Here is a 22,838-nt window from a genome sequence, read left to right as displayed (position 1 = left end):
CAGCCCTACTCAGGCACAAGACCTCTGCCAACCACCATCTAGAGGACACTGTGTCAGAAACGTGGGTGGCTTCCCAGTTTACCTCCAGATGTCTCTCTGGGAGAGAAGAGCAATAAGCAGGCATCAGTCACTTGCACCTCAGTGGGAATGAGTTTATCAGCCTGACATCTCAGAAAACGGAGCCCGAAGCCAGGTGTGCGGGCAGAGAGGAGTCAGTGGCAGGACAGTCCCGTCTGGGGGACTATAAGGGAATGGCTGGGAGGAGGCTCTGACTCAGAGCCTGGCAAGAAGTTGGGGAGCAGGCAAGGAGAAGACAGAGGGACTCTTCCACCTCCATGAACAAACCTGTTGTCCTGCCTTAGATCATGGCTATTTTTCTCACATTTGGGACCAAGCGTGCTCTGTCTCCATGAGAACAGCTCTTGCTTCCCCAACCTCCCTACAACAGCAGAGGCCCCAGCTTGAGATGGTGAGAGGGCCCTCCCTTCCCACATGTGCTAGTAAGGACACACCCAGTCCCCAGCCCCAGCTCACTTTCCTGTTCTCCTTCTCTGCACCCCAAATATTAGAAAACTGACAAATAAAGGAGCAGGGAGAGGTGTTCCTGATCTAACCACATCTGTGGGTGTCTCCTGTCTCAGCCTGCAGGCCTAGGTATGGGGGTGGGGATGAAGAGGGAAGGGACAGGCACTGGCTGCCTAATCCCTCAGGACCATCTAAGGCCCTCCCAGGCAGAAAACAGGGTGTGCACAAGTGCCTGAGCACAGACAGGTGTGGGCACAGCACTACCCAGAGTCCAGCCACAGGGGTGAGAGTCACAGCCTCCAGCCTCCAGCCTCAGGCCACTTAAAGAAGTACAGCGGGACGGGACAGCTGGGCTGTGTTCCAGCTGGAAGCAGGGGTGCAGAGTGGTGAAGCAGAGCAGGGGCCCCTGGCCAAGCCCACCCTCTCTCAGAGCCACCCACCACCACACCAGCCAGACTGTGGGAAAGGAGCCAATTTATGAAATTAAATAAAGTCTGTGGAGGGAGAGAGAACCCAGGGGAGGGCTCCTCCACCCTGGTGGGCCCAGCACAGCTGGGGCTCAGCACATGGTGCGTCCTTGCTTTTTTTTTCCCCTCCCGGGAGGGGGCTGAAATAGACCAGGCCCCAGCCTGGCAGCCAGGGTCCGAGAGCCTAGGGGGGGCAGAAGTCAGAGAAGTAGGGGTGCTGCAGGGCCTCCTCTGCCGAGATGCGCTGGACGGGGTTGCACTTCAGGAGGTTCTAGAGGCAGGAGGAAGGAAGGTGTGGCCGGGTCAGGCAGGGTCAGCTACCTAGAGCCCCGAACCTCCCCCAGTCCCTCTGCCCTTGGTCACCTGCAGCAGGTCCCTGCCTGTGGCGTTGAGTTTGGGTACGACGTTCACCAAGGATGTTGTGGCTGGGTACATCGGGTAGGGCTGGGGGGACAGGGAGAGTCAGACCAGGGGTGTAGGGCATGGAGTCTGCTTGGGCTGAGAAATGAGGGACCACTGATGAACCATGACCCTTCATCCCCATCACACCTTATAGTCTGGCAGCTTGGTCATGGCGGGCCACTGCTCCTCAGTCGGTGTCCCCAGAAGTGTGTCCAGGGAGTCAAGGACCACTCAGTGCAACGGGGCAGGATGAGAGGCTCTTCTCCAAAGACGGATGCCTCAGACTCACCCCTGCCCTCCTCACTTTACTCCCAAACTCACCGCAGAAGAGGCCCCACCACATGCGACTCATTTTCAGTCCCACCGGTGTGGTGTTTACCGTGGGCCAGGCACTACAGAGACACAGTAACTGCTGTGACCTGAACCCTGATGTCTGTGGTCAGACTTCCCTGACTCCTGCAGATTCTCCTGCTGATCCTTCTGGCTCCTTGGTGCTAAGGAGTCACCTTGAAGCTGGAGGAGCATCCTCCTGGCTTCTTCCCCCAGGGATCCCTCTTTGTCTACATGTCACTCTCTCCAGCTGGCTTGCATGCAGCTACACTGTGACAACCAGGGGTGTCCATCACCCTCTGCCCTCTGTTCCCTGACCATCAGAACCCACAGGCCCTCCCATGCTGGCCCAGCCCATCGCCACCCTCAATCCCTGCACTCGGAGCTCCAAGGCTCCTTGCTCCCCTCCCAGAGGGCTTGAGGCAAAGGGGAATGGAAGGATATCGGAAGATCCTCTTCAACTGGTCATCTACATCGTTGCCAGGGAAGAGAGGCCGCCCTGCATTGGCCAGCTCTGGGAGAAAGAGGAGAGGTGAGAGGAGCTGACATATGAAGAACCCCTCACTCCCGTGACACCCCTTCCCCAAGGGCCCTGCTTCTTGCCCCAGAGGGGACCCTCCAAGCCCTATTTGTCAGCTCAAAGGGGAGGGAAAGTGCCTCTGCAGACCCCCAGCATGTCACCTGCAAAAATGCAGCCGGCTGACCACATGTCAATGGACGTGGAGTACAGCTTGGCCCCAAAGAGGACATCCGGTGGGCGGTACCACAGCGTGACCACCTGGAAAAGACCCCACCCACAGGGACCCCCCACTTAGAGGGCTGGGAGGAGTAGGCTCAGAGAGGAGAAAATAATGTTCTGGGTCCTGGAGTAGGAGCTGAGAGGTGTTCACTGGGGAAGCCCTCCCTCACCCTGACATCCCACCCCGCCAGCTCACCTCAGCGGAGTAACAGCGAACAGGGATCCCAAAGGCTCGAGCCAGCCCGAAATCAGCCAGTTTCAGCTCCCCATTCTGAGGGAGACAGAGGAACAGTGTCAAGGCCAGCTCCGTGCTCCCACCTCCCAGCCCGGCTGCCTCATCGCTCAGCCCTTGGCTCCAGCCTCCCCCATCTCCCACCTTCTCCCTGAGAGGTACCCTGTTTATGAGCAGGTTCTGGGGCTTCAGGTCCCTGTGCAGCACGTTTCGGCTGTGACAAAATCCCAGGCCTTTCAGCAGCTGGAAGAGGAATGACTGGGGGAGGGGCATGGAAGAGGGCATCAGACCCTCCGGACAGGAAGCTGTGACTAGCAATGGCTCACACTCACCTCTGCACCTTTGCTTTGCTTCGCACCCACCCGTCTTTCAGCACCAAGTTGAGTGACATGCCATTCCTTTATTACCAAGGACTTACTTTGCATTATGCCAGGTATTAGAAGTGAACAGTGAATGGGGGCCCTGGTACCCACCTTTCTGGAACTTATAGCTAGTGGGCCTTTCTGCCTTCCCAGCCAATGCTGACCTCTCCCCTACCTGTCCGCATATACATATACGTGCTATATTATTATTCAGCATTTGTTTCTCTTGCAAACTGGGACAAGTCACTTGGTCCTGGGCCTAGAACAGTGCCTGGCGTACAGCAAAGCATTCAGTGAGTGTTTGTTGAATGAATAACGTATCTCTCTGAATCTCATCTCTCAAGTGTAAATCATATCACCGAGACCAGAGCATTACTGTCAGGTCAGAGGGATCATGGGAAAATGCTCCTGGAGAGCAGAAACAGATCCTCTCAGTCCCTGACACCCACAGCATCCCTGTTCAGGGCCCGAACTTGGTGCTCAAAGAGTAGGACACTGAACATATCCTCCAACCTCAGCCTCCATGAGTCCCCAGAACACCAGTCCTCTCACCTTCACAATTTCAGGATCTAGGTCACCATTGCAGCTGTCAAAATATTTCTTAAGGTCCTAAAAAGGGGTGGAGGTGGGGGAACAGGACAGAGTTTAACCTCAACCTGGGCTCCTATACCCTCCCAAGACTGCTGTCCCCCAAGGCCCCCTTTCACCTGGTCACAGAACTCAAAAACCAAAGTCAGCTTCTTGTCGCTATGCAGGACGTCATGAAGCCTAGGGAGAGGGGAGGGCTCAGCCAGGCAGGTCCACAAGTGTGCTCCGAATATCCCACTAGCAGCCCAGTCCATCTCTGAAGCCCCCACCTCCTCCCACTGGCCTGCGGTCTACACACCTGACAATGTTCTTGTGCTTCAGCTCTTTGAGCAGGCAGATTTCCCGAAGGGCAGAACTCGGCACTCCCTACACAGGGGAGGGGGCCGGGCAGGCAACAGTCACAGACCATCCAGCCTGGGCCCTCAGCCACCTCCCTGGCCCAGACGCCCCAGTCTTACCTCATCATCATCATCCAGCCTCACCCGTTTCAGGGCCACGATCTCATGAGTCTCCCGGTTTTTGGCCTTGAACACTGTTCCGTAGGTGCCTAGAAGAAGGAGGTTGGGGTGAGGGAAAGGATGGGGCACCCTTCTCCAACCTAAGTCCCTCGGGGGAGAGGAGGCATCATGGGAGTGTGTTATTTTTGATGCCTGGAGTAAGGGTGGAGAATCAGGGTGAAGGCCGGGCGTGGCAGAGCTTTGTGAGTGGGGACGTGGCAGAGAAGGGGCCTGCAGAGGCTCAAGGGGCTTTGCAGCAGGGAGAGGCTGTGGCTGCCAGGCAAGGAGGTCTACAATGAAGGCGGTGCTTGGAGAGGGGCCGGAAATAGCGAGCAGGGGTCTGGGAGAGGAATGAAGGCTGGCAGGAATGCTGAGACTGGAGGTCTGCTGCCAGAACGGAGGCTGGGGGGAGGGTGGGATTCTGCAAGTGGTGCTGAGGCTGGGGGTGGGAAATGCAGGAAGTGCTGAGGTCGGGAGGTCGGGCCTACAGGGAGTGCTAAGGCTGGGAGGTGGCATCTGCGGGAAACGCTAACGGGAGGATGGGTGTCTGCACGGAATGTTGTGCTCAGGGCCGAGGCAGCAGCCAGGGCTGAGGTCGGAGTCTGTGGGCATGGCTGATGGGAGAGGAGCCAGAGATGCAAGGAACGCAGAAGATGATCTTGCAAAGAACATCTCGTGGTCCCATTACCTTCCCCAATCTTCTCCAGTTTCTCGTATTTCTGCATCGCGGCAGCCGCGGGGACCCTTTCGGGCCCTCGGTTCTAATACTCTGGCACCGGAGATGCAGAGGAGGCGGCACCCCAGCCTCCAGCCCCGCCCCGCCCTCCTGCCTGCGCATGAGCTTCTGGAGCTTGTAGTCCTAAGACGGCCAAGTTTCCCAGTAATGCCCGGGGCCTCAGACAACAAGAGGACTACAACTCCCAGCAGGCTGCGCTCAGGCTCTCTGCCGCACTCGCTTCCCGGGACTCCGGTTCCACCGCCGAGGCAAACCCTGGACTTCAAGTCCCAGGAAGCACCACGTGTCCGCTTTCCGGGCGCCCCAGCGTAGCGCCGCGGCTCCCAGTGTGCTCCGCTCTTGTTTCTTTCCGTGGCCACTGCCTTCTTTTGAAAAAGGCCTCCCCGGGACTGCACATTCCCGAGCGCAGCAGGGCGGGGGTGGGCGTGGGCACTCTCTGCGGTTTGGGGTTTGGCGGCCTACTTCCCGGACGCAGGTGGCCCAGCTCTGCCCGGGTTGATGGTGGTGTGGAGGTCCCAAAGCCCTCGTGACAATCTCTGCACGGGTTTCCACCTCTCCCCAGGCCACCTGGTGACCCCGGCGTTGACTGGGCAATGACTGAGCCGTCTCTTACAGATAATGACTTTTACGGGGACCAGCTGACCATAAGGCTGGGCAGGGAGGCAGGTGTGCTCCGTTTGAAACTGGATGTAACATACGCGCCAGAGACCATTTCTTTTCTCTGGACCCCATCTGTGGGCTTGGAGCCCATCCGACTCCAGTCGCTCGCTTCACTCTGACATCCCCGGGCAAACTGGCTGGGGCACTGGGAGTCGTTCCCCTGCCCCACAACCCCATGCCACTCTCCAGAGTCCGAGCCCAAGAGTCAGCCAGGGTGTGGCCAAGGGCTGGCAGGTTGGTTACTGCCCTCCACAGACAGAAGCACAGACAGATCCTTGCCCTCGTCCCTTAAGGAGGTGATTATAGATTTTATTGCGCTGCTCTCTAATTGTCTCATGATTGCATTTCTGAGCGCTGTGAACTGGAAGAAAAGGGTCCACAACAGCGCTCGGCGCAGGAACCCGAGTTGGTGCTATAAACACTTGCTAATTAACTTGTTTATATCTGAACGTTTTCTACCTTCACGATGCTGTGCTTCACCCAGTGGCAGACTATAGAAAAGAAGCGAAAAGTATATTCCTTATTTGGAAGAATTGATAATTTAGTTGAGAAAACCAGAAGTGCATAGATTATTAAATGACAGGTGATGACTACGAATTGGGTTCAAGGAAGGAGGACTTCGCAGGGACTCTCTCCCTGGCAGAAGTCCCCCCACATTTGGAAAGCTGAGGTCAGCTCGGGGTGATGGGCATCCAACCTCCAGCCCGCAACACCCCTCTCGCCCCCCCGCCCCGCCCTTTCCCAGGCAAGACAGGGGCTTTCCAGGAGGTCCATGGGATTACTGGAGGGGGAGGGGCGGCGGGCGGGAGAGACTCTTAACCCCGATGCATTTCTATTTCTACTTCTCCGTCCCGAATTTCCTAATCATCGTGCCTCCGTTTTCCTGCCTGGAACATTCCCAGCGTGAGACGGGCTCCTTTCCACCCAGAGGTGCCTACATGGGGCCAAGAGACGGCGTCCCCGGGGCGCCCGAGCCCCGTGCGGGGAAGCCCGGGGCGGCGGCCTCGCCTGAGAGTGGGGGCCGCCTCCGGGACGCGGGGCGCGGGTGCCTGGCGGTGCCTGGGAGCGAGCTTCCGCTCGCGGGTCTGGGCCCGGGCTCCCAGCCTCCCCACCTCCCCTTCCGATGCGCCGGGGCCGCGCACGGTGCGCCGGGGGGCGCGCACGCAGGGGGCTGGCCTGCCCGCAGCGCGGGGGAAAGTTGAGTTGGGAGAAGTTGGGAGCAGCGGGGGCGAGCCCCGAGGTGGGCACCGGGGAGTCGTCGGGAGCGCGCGAAGGCGCCGGAGCAGGGGGAGAGACCCCCAAGACCCCCAGGGCACGAAGTCCAGAGCAAGCGGGTGAGCGGAGAGGTGGCGGCGGGGGAGGGCCAGGGCCGCGGAGGAAGGGTGGAGAAAGGAGGGGGGGACTCGGGACTCGGAGCCGGGAGGGAGTGGAAGTGGAGGAAAGGGCGGAGACTGGGGCGCGGGGAAGCGAGGTCTGGGGAGAATGATGGGGAGGCGAGGGGAGTGCGCGTCGGAAGGAGGTCCCGGGTCCGCTTCTTCCCTAAGGCGAGCGCGCCGCGCCCCGTGCCACCCGGGCGGGGTAGTCTCAGGGAGGCGCCGCCGACCCTCCCAGCTCCTGGGCGGGCTCCAAACGACACCTCTTCCTTGCGACCCCCTATTCTATCCTTCAGGCCTGTGCAGGGCACCCAGCCTGGGGGTTGCCCGGGGCCTTCTCCCCCAACCTCTGGGTTGGGAGGAAGAGCCGAGAAGGGGTGGGGGGTGGCGGGTCAGGTAAGGACAAGGGGTCAGGTAGAAGAGGGAGCAGTTGGGTGGGGATGGCAAAGGCGAGCCCCGAGACTCCTGGGGGGCTGGCTTTTCTGGGTGGGGAGCTCCGCGCTGAGTGGGTGGGGGGGCGGTGCTGCCTGAAATTCAGGGTCCACTTTAGCTTTACCCTTCCTCCCCCCACCCCAACCAACCCCACCTCGAAGAGCTGTGGAATGTGCGAATTCGCTTGGTTAAGGCCCAAGTGGGGGTCCGGAGTGCTAATCCCCTGGGCAGGGGGAAAGATGCTAATCCTTCGGGCCGGTCGGGGCTGGTCCCCGGAATGTGTCCCCACCCCGGATTATCGGCACTGGTGCTCTGGACAGAAGCTGCTTTGTGTTCTAGGATGTCGGGGGAGGGGGCAGGGGGGGTTAAAGGGGGAGGGAAGATGGAGGAGCATTTTGAGGGCACAGCCTGGAGGTGAGAGTGGGGCACCTGCAGGTGCTCAGCCTACTACACAGGCTTCCCAGCCCACCCCCCTGCTTCTCTCCCCCCACACCAGACGTGTCCTGGCTAAAGGCCTGCTGGGGGAGGTGAAGAGAACCGTCAGCTGAGTTGGGAGTGCTTGCCAGGAATGTATCGCTTCAGGCTCCCCATCCTGGACTGACCACCCCGTACCTATATTGTTTGATCCTCCACTGGCCCGTCTTACCCCCGAGGTAGCCCTAAGTTGGGCAACCCTGAGCTCCCAAACAACACAGTGGGGAGTTTCAGCACTTTTACCTTCAGAAAGCCTCACTGTGAATGGGTACCCCGATTTGCACTGGTCAGGTTCCCTAATTGCAGCTCTCTCCTCCCCCACCACACACAGTGTTCTCCCCAGACACCCCTATAGTCATAGTCAGGAGGGTTTGGGCGTCAGCTCTGTCACTCAGATTTTCCTGGTCCCAGGGGAGGGATGGGATCAGGACTGCCCCTCAAGGCAGAACCTCAGGGTTTCTGTGCCCACCCTCCCCCATTATAAAACTGCCAGGTCTGTGCCACTGTCCTCCCTCCCTCCCTCCCACTGAGTGAGTGGAGTTGGGCTCCTGCCTGCCCCCCCCCAGCCTGCACCCCTCCCTCCCTGCCTGGCTTTCATCAGGGGAGGGGGCACAGTCATGCTCCCCTTCCCTGCCCTGGGCTGTCTCCTGACCCCCTTGCTGCCCTTTTGGACTCTCTCCAGAGTTCTCTCTCTCCTTTCCTCCCCACGTTCCTGCTCCGTGGGGTATCTCGCTCCCCACAGCACACCCCTCCCCGGTCTCAGCCCACCTCCGCATGCCATCACTAGGTCACTGCTCCTGTTTCTGGCTCAGCCTGTCCTTTCCCTCCCTCCCTCCTCTATCTCACCCCCCCACACACACACCTCCCCATCTCTGCTGCTTTCTCTCCAGGTCTGGGCCTTGACTCCTTTCTCACTCCCCCCACTCCCGCTTTTTTTTTTTTTTTTTCCAGCCTCTCCCACCTTCTGCTTTCTACCCCTAACGCCTCCTTGGTCCTTTGGCCCTTCCTGGCCCCAGTCCTCGCCTGCCTTTGTCTTTGCTCTTCTCCTTGCTTCCTATAAATAACTCTTCTCTTTGCTCTCGCTGCCCCTAAGGGCCACTCTGAGGCCCTTAGTGACCCGGGAGACTCCTCGCGGCCGGCCCGCGGGAAGCCCCGCATCCTGCCCGCCCCTGGGCTGGGCCGAGGGCTGCGCCATGCGCGGGCTGACTCCGCCGGCCTGGCCCTGCTCTCACGAGGTGCTCGGTCCTCTCCCCCGACCAGGTTATGCCGCCACCTTGTTGCCCTGAAAGCCGCAGCGACAGTGAAAAGGGCTAAGATTTGGCCATGAGCAGCGCCCCCAGGCGCCCCGCCTCGGGCGCAGATTCTTTCCGAACTGTGAGTATTGCCGGCGGAGTTGGCCACCCCACGGTCCCTCCTCCAGCCACAGGTGTTCCTCCTGAGGATTCCCTCTGCGTGCGTGTGTTTGCGTGTGCATGTGCGTGTGTGCGTGTGCATGTGCGTGTGTGCATGTGTGTGTGTGCGTGTGCGTGTGCAGAGGCGTGGGAGCGAGGGGAACCGGTGATGGATTCCCGAGGGGACGCTAGGCGTCTGAGATGGGTATTGGGTGGGGGGCAGGGGGTGTGGTCAGTCGGCCTCCAGCCCTGGGGAGGGAGTTGAGGCTGTTTACAGAAGACCTGGATGGTAGCGTAAGTGAGAGAGAAACTTTGGGGGGTCTCCCACCCAGGGATGCCCACCCCTGCGCAGGGTCTTGGAGCCGGCGGCGGCCTGTGCGCAGAGGTCCTGGGCGGAGCTCCCCAGCAGTGACCGCCCCTGGCCCCGCCCCCACCCACCTGCCACCCAGGCCCCTCCCAGCCCCCCACGTGGTTCCTACCCCACGTGGCCCCCTCCCGATTTTCCTGGGAAGTTTAATGATTAACCTTGAGTGCCATAATCAGCCCGTATTGGTCACTTTGGCCCGGCGGGCACGTGACTAAGAAGGGGCGCGGGCTGGTCCCTTCCCCCCTCCTTCCCAAGTTCACCCCTGCCGGCCATGGACTTCCTCCTGCGCCCTCAGGTGCGAGGGATTGTCGACCCCCCTCCCTCACCCCGGCTGGCTCCCCACGCGCTCTCTCTGCTGCTTCAGCACCTCCCCCTGCCTTCCTCTCCGCAGCGTGCTAGTTCGGGGGGGCGGGGGGCAAGCGCTTGGGGGTTGCCGGGCTGGAGCTGTGGAGATGGGCTGGGGAGAAGCAGCCCCAGACCCCGCCCTCTGCTGGAGCTCAGCGTCCCTGCCACCCCAGCGCTCCCATCCCCACCTTGGAGTCCCCTCAAGACCCGCCCTTCTTCCCAGCCGCCTCCCCTCGCTCTTCCTCGCCGGCGCTCCCGCACCACTACGGAGGGGGCTCCGTACCCCGCCATACCCCGCCCTTTGAGATCCTGATGCCCTTCAGGTCCAGAAGCTCTTGAGCAAATATTTGGCGCGCGCTGGGAGCCGAGACCGGCAGGGGGTGGGTGGGGGGCTGGACCAAGGCCGCGGGCTAGACAGCCGGCGGTCAGTTGGGCTGCGCTCTCCAAAAACGCCACCGCAGCCCCGCTGCTCGCTGCTCGGCTGCGCCCGGGCTCCTCTCCTGCAGTATGACTCAGGTGGGGGGAGTGGGGGTGGGGTGAGGGGCGGGGCCCGGAGCGCGCAGGGACCCCAGGGGGTGCGGCTGTGGTGCATGGGGGGGCTCCCCTGACAAGATGAAGCTGTATTCCTGTCCAGGGCCTGGGTTTCAGTTTGACTCACACCCAAGTCCAGGTCAGTTAGCTTGGCCGCCTCCAGAAGTTACTTTCCAGGCTCCGCTGTTGCCTCCAAACCAGAGGGAGTTGTATTCACATCGCCCATGTGAGCAGCCGGGAGCCGCCAGGCTTACACACCGTGCCAGGGGGCTGCACACACAGGATTTCTGTTGAGACCTCCGGAGCACACCCTTTCCACCTGCCCTAACTGGATGGGCACAGCCAGGGTCCAGATAATCTGGATCTAGGGCACAGGCTGCTAGGGGGCAGGTCTGAGTCCCCAGCATTTGATGGGACAGGCTTGGGGGGGGGTACTAGACCTCCAGCGCTGGGCAGGGTGGGGTTTCAGGGTGAGCTTCTGCTGAGCCCCTGTGTCTTCTTTCCATCCCTTCTGCCTCACAGCCAGAGCCAGAGAGCGCAGGCCCCCCTGCGCCTGGGTTCCCCGAGCAGGAGGAAGATGAGCTTCACCGCACCCTGGGCGTGGAGCGGTTTGAGGAGATCCTTCTGGAGGCCGGGGAGGAGCCAGGCCGCTGCTATGGGGAGGAAGACTTTGAATGTGAGGGGGGTACCCTGGAGGCTCTGGCCTGACTGCCCACAAAGGAAGGGACGAGGGGCCTAGTGGGAGGGTCCTCGGCTGGGGCCAGGATGGCCCTGGAGCGAAGGTGTGCCTGCCAGCAACCAGGTCACCTTCTCCCTGCAGACCACCGCCAGTCCTCCCATCACATCCATCACCCACTGTCCACCCACCTGCCTCCGGACACCCGCCGCCGCAAGACACCCCAGGGCCCTGGACGGAAGCCTCGAAGGCGCCCCGGAGCCTCACCCACTGGGGAGACCCCTACCATTGAGGAGGGAGAAGAAGATGAAGATGAGGCCAGTGAGGCTGAGGGTGCCCGGGCACTGACCCAGCCGACCCCTGCCCCTGTACCGTCTTCCGTGCAGGTGAGTGGGGGCAGGGCTCCTGGGGATGACGGGGATCCCTGGCCTGGCCTCACCTGCCTACATGTGTCCCTTTTCCAGTTCTTTCTCCAGGAAGATGAAGGCACTGACCGGAAGGCAGAGAGGACCAGTCCCTCTCCCCCTCCGCCACCGCCCCATCAGGAGGCAGCTCCTCGGGCCACCAAAGGGGCCCAGACTGGGTAAGTGTCCCCAGACAGAGACCTTCCTTGCTGTTGTCAGCGAGGTGATTGGGAAAAGAAGCAGAGCCTCGGGATCATCAGACTCGGGGTCAAATCTCATTCCTGCTGCTCCCTAGCTATTTGGGCAAGTAACCTCCCTAAGCCTGTAAACCAAGAATAATAGAACCTTTCCCGAAAGGTGTTTGTGGGGATTAAGCGGTGGTGTGAGTTAAGGTTTAGGAGTGGTTTAGCCTGGCATGGAACAGAGGTGCAGTGTAAGCTGGGCCCCCCGCCCCCGCCATCCTCTTGCCCCAGGCTTCTTCAAGCTCTGTGTCAGGGCCTGGTCCGGTGACCTCCAGGCACCCCTTGAGGCCCTCAGGGTGTGAGAGAGTAGGAGCCCCCCCACTTGCACTTGGGGAGCTGCCAGTCCACCCCCGTTGTCGTCTCAGGAAATGGCACCAGAACAAGTTACTATGCCAGATGGCCGGTTCAGGCACGGAGTCAGCACCCGAAGGTGCTTGGAGTTTGGGGGTGTCAGCCAGAGAAAGCTGCCTGGAGGAAATCACTTTGAACTAGTTCTCAAGGTCTTTACTATCATGGACCTTGATAGGTTATTTTCTGGGTGCCAGGCAGTGTGAAGGACTGCAGGGAAGTGAAGGGCACGGTGCCCCTCCAGGGTGTGCACAGGCTCGCTGTGTGGGTGGCGCTGGATCCCCAGCTGGGTCTGCACTGCGGGCACTGGCCCATGGGCAGCGGATGGCCAGTAGGAGGTGGGGAACCTCAGAGGAAGCCTGGCATTGCAGAAGTGGGTCAGATTGTGAGCAAGGGTGGAAGCAGAGCCTAGGGCACTGAGGGTGGGCATAGGCAGAGAAAGCCTGGTGGTAGGGGGTTCTGGTCACAGGCCTGACGTGGTGGGGTGGGTGCTAAATACCAGGACAGTGGTTTAGAATGGTGTGGCGGGGATCAGGGCACACTGGCAATGGCAGAGAGGAAGGAGACATCTGATTTGGAGGACAGAATTTGGAACCTGTACGGGATAAGAAGTCTTATCTTCTTCATGACTGCAGGGGACTGTCTGTTGTCTCAAAGCTCAATTACATGTACCTTACCCCATTTAGTCAGAAATGTGGGACCCTTTGACCCTCTTGGGTTGACAGTTAAGGATGTGCCTGGGAGGGGAGGAGGGGACCAGCACTGTTCTGAGTGCCATCTCCAGACTTCCCCCTCCCCACACCACATTAGTCGCCCCCGCTCAGTTTTACTGCGAAGGAGTTTGTTCCGAGGTGGCTGATGTGATTGTTCGGGACATACCCAGTGGCGGGGAGGGCCGCATTTAAATGCTGTGGTCCGCTCCCAGAATCCTCCGTCTTTCACAGCTGCACTCCCTAGAGTGGGGTGCTCGGAGGGTGGGGTCCTGTGTGGCTCCTTGCTGAGGGCAGGGTGCCCACCTTCTCTGGCTCATGGCTGCTCTGTCTATCCAGAGCCATGGTGGAAGAGGTGGTGGCAGTGGCCAGCGGCACAGCAGGAGGTGATGATGGCGGTGCCCCTGGGCGCCCCCTGACCAAAGCGCAGCCTGGGCACCGCAGCTACAACCTGCAGGAGAGGAGGCGCATCGGAAGCATGACCGGGGCCGAGCAGGCACTGCTGCCCCGGGTCCCCACGGACGAGAGTGAGGCCCAGACGCTGGCCACGGCTGACCTAGATCTCATGAAAAGTGAGTGCTGGGCCCTGGCCGGTGTGACTCAGTGGTTAGAGCATTGACCCCAGCGCCAAAGTGTGAAGGGCTCGATTCCCAGTCAAGGGCACATACCTGGGTTGCAGGTTCGATCCCCAGCCTCTGTCCGGTTGGGTTGAATGGGGGAGGTGACCAATCGATGTGTCTCTCTCACATTGATGTTTCTCTCTCTCTCTCTCTCTCTCCCCCTCCCCCTCTCCCCCCCTCCTCTCTCTTTTCCCCTCCTTCCACTTTCTAAAATTCAATGGAAGAAATACCCTCTGGTGAGGGTTAACAAACAAAAAAAAAAGAGTGAGTGCTGGGCCCGGGCCAAGCTCAGTGCTCGTGGGAACAGGGTTAAGAGAAAGGGGGAGCCTGATCTTGCCCTTCTGCCCCCCAAGGTCACCGGTTTGAGGATGTTCCTGGGGTTCGGCGGCACTTGGTACGGAAGAACGCCAAAGCGTCTGGGCAGAGTGGCCGGGAAGGACGCGATCCGGGCCCCACCCCGCGGGGCCGGCCCCGGGCCCCGCACAAGCCCCACGAGGTAAGGTTCTCTCTGCTTCACTTGCTTCCTCCCCTTTCCCACAGCCCCCTCCCCGCCTCTCGGACCAGCAGTGATCTCCCCCAGCCCCCGGGGCACCAGCCCTGGTTGTGAACATTTTCTTCCACGCTGACGATTTCTGTCCCGGCCATTTTCTGGCCGTGGACTCTTTTTGGACGAGAGGCAGCTCTGGGGAGCCTTGAACTTCATTTTCCCGAATCCATTTGCCTCTGACTCATTCAGTCCTCCCACCACCCACCTGTGAAGGTGGTGGCCCAGGTGGCGTCGGCCATAAATCAGGGGCAGCGCCTGGCCAAGGCCACTCAGCGACTTGGTGATGCTGCCCCTCGTAGACTCCAGGCTCTGGCCCTGAACCCTGACCCTTCCAGTGGATTTTTTTAAACCGTTTTATTGAGGTCTAAATAGACATACAGTAAAGTGCGCTCGGGCTAAGTGCTCGATGGCTTTGTGCACATGTACGCAGAGGGCTCACCCCACGAGATGTGGGCCGTTTCCTGCACATGGACGGGTCCTTCACGCCTCCGCGGAGGTGGTACCCTCAGAGGCGACGGCTTTTCTGTTGTTCTCGGCGAGTTTTGCCAGTTCTATTTTTTTTTTTAAAATATGTCTATTGATTTCAGAGAGAGGAAAGGAGAGGGAGAGAGAGAGAGATAGAAACATCAATGATGAGAGAGTCATTGATCGGCTGCCTCCTGCACACCCGACTGGGGATCGAGCCCGCAACCTGGGCATGTGCCCTGACTGGGACTCGAACCCTGATCGCCTGGATCCTAGGTCGATGCTCAACCGCTGAGCCACGCCCGGCCAGGCTGCCAGTTCTTGATGGCACATAGATGGCATCACACAGAGTTGTGTGTGTGGTGACTGTCTACCGAGCCCTTACCGTGAGTCGTGTACTGTGCTCCGTGTTTTGTGTGTTTTTTTTAGAAACTATTTTTGTTGATTTTTTTTTTTTTTTAGAGAGAGGAAGGGAGGGGGGGAGAGAGAGAGAGAAACATCGATGTGTGAGCAAACACCGATCAACTGCCTCCTGCATGCTCCTAACCGGGGATCAAGCCGGAAACCCAGGTGTGTGCCCTGAACGGGAACCGAACCAATAACCTTTTGGATGATTCCCAACCAACTGAGCCACACTGGCCAGGGCATGTGCTTTTTCTTTTAATCCCCCTAAGGGCCCTTCGAGGTGGATGGTATTGCTCCCATTTTACAGATGAGGTAAATGAAGTCTGAGATTGGATCGGAACTCACCGAGACTCCGTGCCAATGCCCTGTGCTGTCCAGAGTCTCACAGCCCCACCTTGGCACTGCCGGTCTGAGAGCAGTCCCTGGGGACCCCCGACGGCTCTGACCCTGCTGTGCCCTCTCATCTCACCCCAAGGTGTTTGTGGAGCTGAATGAGTTGCTGCTGGACAAAAACCAGGAGCCGCAGTGGAGGGAGACTGCCCGCTGGATCAAATTCGAAGAGGACGTGGAAGAGGAGACTGAGCGCTGGGGGAAGCCCCACGTGGCTTCCCTGTCCTTCCGCAGCCTCCTGGAGCTCCGCCGGACCCTGGCCCATGGTACCCTGCCCCCCCATCCTCCACCCAGGACATACCCTTCCCCTGAGCCAGTTCTCTTGAGGACCAAATGGCCCCCACGTTTGTCTTTTTTAAATTTTTTATTGATTTTAGAGAAAGAGGAAGGGACTGAGAGAGAGAGAGAGAGAGAGAGACATTGATTTGTTGTTCACTCATTTATGCATCATTGGTTGATTCTTGTATGTGCCCTGACTGGGGATCAAACCCACAACTTCGGCATCTCAGGACAATGTTCTAACCAGCTGAGCTACCCAGCCAGGGCCCCACATTTGTCTTGAGCAACACTGATCAGTGTCACCAGAGCCCAGAGGAAGCCTCCCCTTGTGATGTTGCACCGCCTGCCATTCCTCGGGGTCTCCTCTCTCACTGGGCCATTGCAGGGTGGGATTGTCACTGCTCTCACTCATCCAACAGCTTGTCTAAGTGACATTTTCAAATAACGGAAGCTGCTATGTTTTGGATGCTGACATGGTTTTTAGACAGGTTTGATGGGAAGCTTTCTGAAGTGGTCTAGCCTGTAGGACTGTGCAAACCTCCCCGAATGACCGCAGATGCAGGCCTCTCGAGCTCTTTGTCCCCTGTGTCTGCTTCTTACTTGTTTCCTCCTCTTTGCTGGGAGACTCACTCCCAGGTGCTGTCAGGAGGCCCCTTTCTAAGCTGCTGAGGACTGAGAAACCTGCCCTCAGAATTGCTTCCAAACTAGGAGTCAGTTGGCTCTGAGGGAGGCTTGAGCGCTTTGGTGAAGGTGCCACGGTGTGGGGGCTTTATCGCCAGGCGTTGTGGTCTTCATTTTGGCTGCACAGGGGCTTTTGGTTCTGTTTGTTCTTTAGCTCTGTGTTCTGAAAGTTGACCTTGACTGGAAAATGACCTGGTGACTTTTAAAAGGACTTTCACTGCTGTATGAAATGGCAGCTGAGAGTACTGACCTGTGGGGAGAGGTACAGAATGTGTCTTGTGAGCAGCTGCTGGATGTGGGGATGTTGAGGAGATGGGTGGAGGGGGCATCTTCAGGTGGTTCAAGGCTGCCAAGCGGACAAGGCCAGAGCAGCTCTGTCATGCTCCTGAGGGCAGGGCTAGGACCCTAGAATGGATGTCAGTAGGCAGTGTGCGGCTCCCCGAAGGAGGAACTTTCTCACAGCCCAAGTGGGTGGCCTGGGGCCCTGGCGGAGGCGGCCTGCTTCCTGGAAGGGGCATCTGGGCAGTTTCCGGCCCATGTGCCCACTCTGATAGCTGGAGTTCCAAGGCCTCTGCTGAGCCCCATAACATCCCTGGGAGGAGAGGGGACAGGAAGGATCAGGTCAGAGAGGCCATGGGACTTGGGTCTCAAGCCCAGCTCACTGTCCCCTGAACCAGGCTCACCTGGCTGCACCCTATTCCCTGCTCTTTGTTGCCTGGGAATGAGGGTCCCCCTAAGCCATCCTTCTTCCAGGGGCCGTGCTCTTGGACCTGGACCAGCAGACCCTGCCTGGGGTGGCCCACCAGGTGGTGGAGCAGATGGTCATCTCTGACCAGATCAAGGCGGAGGACAGAGCCAACGTGCTGCGGGCCCTGCTCCTGAAACACAGGTGAGGCCCCTACTGGCCACAACCTGCCACCTGTCCCTAGCCCGTCATCACCCTTCTTACCTTACTGCCCTTTGCCCCACCAGCCACCCAAGTGACGAGAAGGAATTCTCCTTCCCCCGAAATATCTCGGCCGGATCCCTGGGCTCCCTGCTGGGGCATCACCATGGCCAGGGGGCCGAGAGCGACCCCCATGTCACCGAGCCTCTCATTGGAGGTGTCCCGGAGACCAGGTTGGAGGTGGAGCGAGAGGTGAGGGGAGAAGATGGCCCTGCCTGGGTCGGGTCTGGCCACCACAGGTGGCTGCAGGGCTGCAAGCAGGCTGGGCTGAGCTCCGTTCTCCTACATCCCCAGCGTGAGCTTCCGCCTCCAGCCCCGACGGCCGGCATCACTCGCTCTAAGTCCAAGCACGAGCTGAAGCTGCTGGAGAAGATCCCCGAGAACGCCGAGGCTACGGTGGTCCTCGTGGGTATGTGGGGCAAGTCCTGGGGGCCAGGGTCCTGGTCGCCAGCCTGCCTCGTTGCTGTCCCTGGGCTTGGGGCTGGGAGGTGGCCTGTGGCCTGCGCCCTGCCCTTGCCTGTGATGACAGCCCCGTACCCCCAGGCTGCGTGGAGTTCCTCTCCCGGCCCACCATGGCCTTCGTGCGGCTGCGGGAGGCGGTGGAGCTGGACGCGGTCCTGGAGGTGCCCGTGCCTGTGCGTTTCCTCTTCCTGCTGCTGGGGCCGAGCAGCGCCAACATGGACTACCACGAGATCGGCCGCTCCATCTCCACCCTCATGTCCGACAAGGTCAGCCCGGGCCCAGAGCCCCGCCCCGCCCCAGGCCCCTGGTCCCCGGTCCCTGGTCCCTGTTCTGTGCCCTCACCGGCCCCGGTCCTGCTTCGGCAGCAATTCCATGAGGCAGCCTACCTGGCAGACGAGCGGGAGGACCTCCTGACCGCCATCAACGCCTTCCTGGACTGCAGTGTGGTGCTGCCGCCCTCGGAAGTGCAGGGCGAGGAGCTGCTTCGGTCCGTTGCTCACTTCCAGCGCCAGATGCTCAAGAAGCGGGAGGAGCAGGGCCGCCTCCTGCCCCCAGGGGCTGGGCTGGAGCCCAAGTCAGCCCAAGATAAGGGTACGGGCCAGTGCTGGCCAGGGCTGGCTGGGGAAGGGGCTGGGTGGTCTGCATCTGCGGAGGAGAGCGGGTGGGCGGGGGGAGTCCTGCCGCAAGCGCCCTGATGGAGGCCTGGGTTGCAGCGCTCCTGCAGATGGTAGAGGCGACAGGCACAGTGGAAGACGATCCCCTTCGGCGGACAGGCCGTCCCTTTGGGGGGCTCATCCGAGACGTGCGGCGCCGCTATCCCCACTACCTGAGTGATTTCCGGGATGCGCTCGACCCCCAGTGCCTGGCCGCGGTCATCTTCATCTACTTTGCAGCCCTGTCTCCTGCCATCACCTTCGGAGGGCTGCTGGGTAAGGAGGGGCTTCCGGTGGGGGTGGGTTGCACACAGGCCCCAGCTGCCAGCTCCTGAGCCGGTTCCTGCCACCCCAGGAGAGAAGACGCAGGACCTGATCGGGGTGTCGGAGCTGATCATGTCCACGGCGCTCCAGGGCGTGATCTTCTGCCTGCTGGGCGCCCAGCCGCTGCTGGTGATCGGCTTCTCCGGGCCCCTGCTGGTCTTCGAGGAGGCCTTCTTCTCGGTGAGGGTCCGCAGGCTACTTGGGGCTGCCCCTCCTTTGTCCAGAACACACCCACCCGGGCTCTGACCTGACTGGACCTGTCCCATCCCTGCCCCTCAGTTCTGTAAGAGCAACAACCTGGAGTACCTGGTGGGCCGCGTGTGGATTGGCTTCTGGCTGGTGCTGCTGGCCCTGCTCATGGTGGCCCTGGAGGGGAGCTTCCTGGTGCGTTTTGTCTCCCGTTTCACCCAGGAGATCTTTGCCTTCCTCATCTCCCTCATCTTCATCTACGAGACCTTCTACAAGTTGATTAAGGTGGGCAACGCTTTGGGACTAGAGGGAGCGGGGCGGGGGCTATGCCCCTCCTGTTCTCTCTCCTGGGTGTGAGGCCAGGCTGGCTCTGAGATCCCCTGGCCACAGTCCACGGAGCCCACAGAGTGCGCGCTGGTTTTTCCTCCTGCCTCCCCCCAAGTCCCACCAGGTCATCGACACACACCAGGGCTTGAGATTGATCTTAAAAACATATTTTTAATAGCAAAGGTAATACACCTTTGTTAAAGTGGCAAACAGTCCAGAAATGGAGAAAGGAGAAGCCCCCGAGAGGACAGCACTTCAGACCCATGCCTGTGACGGGCTTTGTGCTCTGTGCTCCTCCAGGCCTGGGCGGAGCCACACGCCCCAGCTGCCTTCCTGAGTTAGAGCAGCCCCTCTCTTAATCCTCAGTTGCCCTGTGCTCATAGCTGGTCTTCTGGGTTTTCTTTTTTTTTTTTTTTTTTCGGTTAATTCTCACCGGAGGATATTTTTCCATTGTTTTGTGTGTTTTTTCTTTTAGAGAGAGTGGAGGGGGGGAGGAAGGAGGGCAGGAAGGGAGAGAGAGGGAAACATCGATGTAAGAGAGACATCTATTGGTTGCCTCCCGCATGCGCTCCAACTGGGGCCGGGGATCAAGCCTGCAACCAAGGTATGTGCCCTTAACCCGGAATCGAACCCGCGACTCTTTGGTCCGCAGGCCAACAATGCTCTAACTACTGAGCAAAACCGGCCAGGGCTGGGTTATTTTTTTAATCAACAGGACAAGCTCCTTGCGGGCAGGCTGGCCATCCCTGCCCCACTTGTCTCGTTCAGCACACAGGTGAGCCCGGAAATCTCCTCGGTTTTACTGACAGAGTCCTTTGTCCCCTGCCCAGATCTTCCAGGAACACCCCCTCCATGGCTGTTCGGTCTCCAACAGCTCCGAAGCAGACAGTGGAGAGGCAGACATTGGCGACAATACCACGTGGGCTGGGGCAGGAGCCACGCTGGGGCCAGGGAATGGGAGCTCGACCGGGCCCCCTGGGCAGAGGAGGCCCCAGGGCCAGCCCAACACAGCCCTGCTGTCGCTGGTGCTCATGGCCGGCACCTTCTTCATCGCCTTCTTCCTGCGCAAATTCAAGAACAGCCGGTTCTTCCCTGGCCGGGTGTGTGGGCTGGAGGCCCGAGGGAAGCGGGAGCTGGAGGCATGAGGGGGTGATGTGGAGTCAGGCCTGTCTGGAGCGGGACGGGGGCCTCTGGTCTGAGCATAGTGCTTGCCCACAGGTGCGGCGGGTGATTGGGGACTTTGGGGTGCCCATCGCGATCCTCATCATGGTGCTTGTGGATTACAGTATCGAGGACACCTACACCCAGGTAAGGAAGAGCACATGCAGCAGTGAGAACATGCTGCCTGGCACTGGGCTCTGCAGTCCCCACCCTCAGAGCCGCCCCTTAACTGGGCAGACACAGGCCTTTTCTTTTTTTAATATGTCTTTATTGATTTCAGAGAGAGGGAGGGAGAGGGAGAGAGAGAAACATCAATGATGAGAGAGTCGTCATTGATCGGCTGCCTCCTGCACGCCCCTGACTGGGGATCGAGCCCACAACCCCGGGCATGTGCCCTGACCGGGAATAGAACCGTGATCTCCTGGATCATAAGTCAACACTCAGCCATTGAGCCACACCTGGCCAGGCTCTTCTTTTCTTTTTTTTTTAGTGACTTCAGAGAGGAAGGGAGAGGGGGAGATAGATAGAAACGGCGATGAGAGAGAAACATCCATTGGCTGCCTCCTGCACACCCCCTACTTGGCATTGAGCCTGCAACCCAGGCATGTGCCCTGACTGCGAGTCAAACCGGTGACCTCTTAGTTCATGGTTCAACACTCAACCACTGAGCCACACTGGCCGGGCATCATGGGCCTTTTCCACTGCATGCCCTCAGGGCTCTCCCTCCAAGGCTCACCGGCCCCCCTTCTGCCCTGCAGAAGCTGAGTGTGCCAGATGGATTCTCAGTGACAGCCCCCCAAAAGCGGGGCTGGGTCATCAACCCCCTGGGTGAGAACAGCTCCTTCCCCGTGTGGATGATGGTGGCCAGCCTGCTGCCCGCTATCCTGGTCTTCATTCTCATCTTCATGGAGACACAGATCACCACGTGAGTGGTCCTAGCTGAGGCGGGTGCTGTGCAGATGGGAACCATCTGGTGGTGCGTGGATGGGCCAGAGCCCCGGGCAGGGGCTGCATTGGGTGAGGGGAGCCCAGGATGCCAAGCTGGCCACTTGAGTTTATTTTGTAGACGGCAGAAGATCCCGCTGATATTTGCTGGGATGGGCCCAGGTCAGGCTGGGAGCTGTCCTAGAGGGCAGGGGGCAGTGCAGAATGGGCCCAGCTCCAGGACGGAACTCTCATTTGGACGGAATGGGCAGGGACCACCAGGTTCCAAAAACAGAGGCAACCAATTGGGCTCTGTGGAAAGACCTGGTTGTCCGCTGAGCTGGCTCCGGGCCTCAGTGCGCGCCTGTCCCGCTCAGGCTGATCATCTCCAAGAAGGAGCGCATGCTACAGAAGGGCTCCGGCTTCCACCTGGACCTGCTGCTCATCGTGGCCATGGGCGGCATCTGTGCCCTCTTTGGCTTGCCCTGGTTGGCTGCTGCCACCGTCCGCTCCGTCACTCACGCCAACGCGCTCACCGTCATGAGCAAGGCTGTGGCACCCGGGGACAAGCCCAAGATCCAGGAGGTCAAGGAGCAGCGGGTGACAGGGCTGTTAGTTGCCCTGCTTGTGGGTATGTTCACCTCTTGATCCCGCCCGTCCTGGAGGGGCCTTGGGTCCACTGAGGGTGGGGAGCCCTGGGGACAACTGTTTCTCCCCCTCCTCCCAGGCCTCTCCATGGTTATCGGGGACCTGCTCCGGCAGATACCCCTGGCCGTGCTCTTCGGGATTTTCCTGTACATGGGTGTTACCTCCCTTAATGGGATCCAGTTCTATGAGCGGCTGCACCTGCTGCTCATGCCACCCAAACACCACCCAGACGTCACCTACGTGAAGAAGGTGAGACCCCATTTGGAAGGGCCCTGTGCCTGCCCCCTCTGGGGCTGGGTGGGTCACCATTCGGACTGTGCAGACCGGGATCGGTGTGCACTCAAGAAGGCACTGCTGGCCTCACCCCCGTGGAGGGGAGAGGGGTCAGCCATCCCGACGTCCCACCAGGGACCAGGGCCCTTGGTGGCTAGGGAGAAGCTGGACTCGCCCCTCACCCCGCCCTCCTCACCCCCAGGTCCGGACCCTGCGCATGCACCTGTTCACAGCCCTGCAGCTGCTCTGCCTGGCCCTGCTCTGGGCCGTCATGTCCACGGCGGCCTCCCTGGCCTTCCCCTTCATTCTCATCCTCACCGTGCCGCTGCGCATGGTGGTGCTCACCCGCATCTTCACCGAGCGAGAGATGAAATGCGTAAGTCCCCCCCCCCCCCCCCCAGCCCCTCTATGGTCCCAGCCTTGGCAGGGTTGGGGTCAGCCCTCCTGACCCGGTCCTCCCCCACAGCTGGACGCCAACGAGGCAGAGCCCGTGTTCGATGAGCGGGAGGGTGTGGATGAGTACAACGAGATGCCCATGCCTGTGTAGCCACTGCTGGGATGGACAGCGAGGGACGGACGATGGACAGAGGGAACGGGCTGGGGTGCGCTCCCATCCCCTAGCCTCCTCATTTTTATTTAAGTGAATAATTTAAAGTTCCCTACTCCCCTACCCCTGCAGTAAAGTGCTTCGGCCCCCACCTATCTCCAGCCTT

General features: G+C 60.0%; 2 protein-coding genes across 5 annotated transcripts; one reads left to right on the top strand and one right to left on the bottom strand.

Moving 5' to 3' along the window:
- Window positions 1–138: 138 nt before the first annotated feature.
- CDK5 (cyclin dependent kinase 5) lies at window positions 139–4,976 on the bottom strand. Of its 3 annotated transcripts, XM_081146804.1 has the most exons (12): window positions 4,831–4,970; window positions 4,104–4,192; window positions 3,944–4,011; window positions 3,765–3,825; window positions 3,610–3,666; window positions 2,858–2,953; window positions 2,660–2,734; window positions 2,406–2,502; window positions 2,169–2,238; window positions 1,542–1,602; window positions 1,356–1,436; window positions 139–1,263 (listed from the first exon to the last, which is right to left on the bottom strand). In XM_081146804.1, exons 1-12 carry the CDS (start codon window positions 4,865–4,867, stop codon window positions 1,177–1,179), a joined length of 879 nt encoding a protein of 292 aa, XP_081002930.1. In that variant the 5' UTR covers window positions 4,868–4,970; the 3' UTR covers window positions 139–1,176. The 3 variants fall into 3 exon arrangements, with proteins under 3 accessions (XP_081002930.1, XP_081002931.1, XP_081002932.1); XM_081146805.1 differs by lacking the exon at window positions 3,610–3,666 and having other exon boundaries at window positions 2,858–2,938; window positions 4,831–4,976; XM_081146806.1 differs by lacking the exon at window positions 2,858–2,953.
- Window positions 4,977–6,690: 1,714 nt separating this feature from the next.
- SLC4A2 (solute carrier family 4 member 2) lies at window positions 6,691–22,828 on the top strand. 2 transcript variants are annotated; one of them, XM_081147464.1, is made up of 23 exons: window positions 6,691–6,872; window positions 9,078–9,191; window positions 10,974–11,127; window positions 11,272–11,513; window positions 11,592–11,710; window positions 13,171–13,403; window positions 13,805–13,947; window positions 15,344–15,524; window positions 16,972–17,107; window positions 17,191–17,356; window positions 17,459–17,573; window positions 17,708–17,892; window positions 17,992–18,217; window positions 18,340–18,555; window positions 18,635–18,783; window positions 18,883–19,077; window positions 19,950–20,219; window positions 20,338–20,427; window positions 21,039–21,205; window positions 21,582–21,835; window positions 21,932–22,101; window positions 22,328–22,501; window positions 22,592–22,828. In XM_081147464.1, the coding sequence occupies exons 2-23, from the start codon at window positions 9,141–9,143 to the stop codon at window positions 22,670–22,672; spliced, it is 3,717 nt and encodes a 1,238-aa protein (XP_081003590.1). In that variant the 5' UTR covers window positions 6,691–6,872; window positions 9,078–9,140; the 3' UTR covers window positions 22,673–22,828. The 2 variants fall into 2 exon arrangements, with proteins under 2 accessions (XP_081003590.1, XP_081003591.1); XM_081147465.1 differs by lacking the exons at window positions 6,691–6,872; window positions 9,078–9,191 and adding an exon at window positions 9,777–9,870.
- Window positions 22,829–22,838: the final 10 nt, after the last annotated feature.

The sequence above is a fragment of the Miniopterus schreibersii genome (genome assembly GCF_964146895.1).
Source record: "Miniopterus schreibersii genome assembly, chromosome: 9".
Classification (NCBI taxonomy): Eukaryota; Metazoa; Chordata; class Mammalia; order Chiroptera; family Miniopteridae; genus Miniopterus; species Miniopterus schreibersii.
The sequence above is the reverse complement of the archived record's forward strand: the minus strand, read 5'-3'. Positions and strand labels throughout refer to the sequence as shown.

Excerpts from the sequence above, each read along its gene's own strand:
- SLC4A2 (XM_081147464.1), top strand. The coding sequence starts at position 9,141 with ATGAGCAGCGCCCCCAGGCGCCCCGCCTCGGGCGCAGATTCTTTCCGA. Across the intron at positions 15,525-16,971 it reads CCGCCGGACCCTGGCCCATG|GGGCCGTGCTCTTGGACCTG; the intron begins GTACCCTGCCCC and ends TCCTTCTTCCAG. Across the intron at positions 21,836-21,931 it reads GTTAGTTGCCCTGCTTGTGG|GCCTCTCCATGGTTATCGGG; the intron begins GTATGTTCACCT and ends CCCTCCTCCCAG.
- CDK5 (XM_081146804.1), bottom strand. The coding sequence starts at position 4,867 with ATGCAGAAATACGAGAAACTGGAGAAGATTGGGGAAG. Across the intron at positions 2,954-3,609 it reads TAGATCCTGAAATTGTGAAG|TCATTCCTCTTCCAGCTGCT; the intron begins GTGAGAGGACTG and ends CCCCTCCCCCAG. Across the intron at positions 2,503-2,659 it reads TTCGCTGTTACTCCGCTGAG|GTGGTCACGCTGTGGTACCG; the intron begins GTGAGCTGGCGG and ends GGTCTTTTCCAG.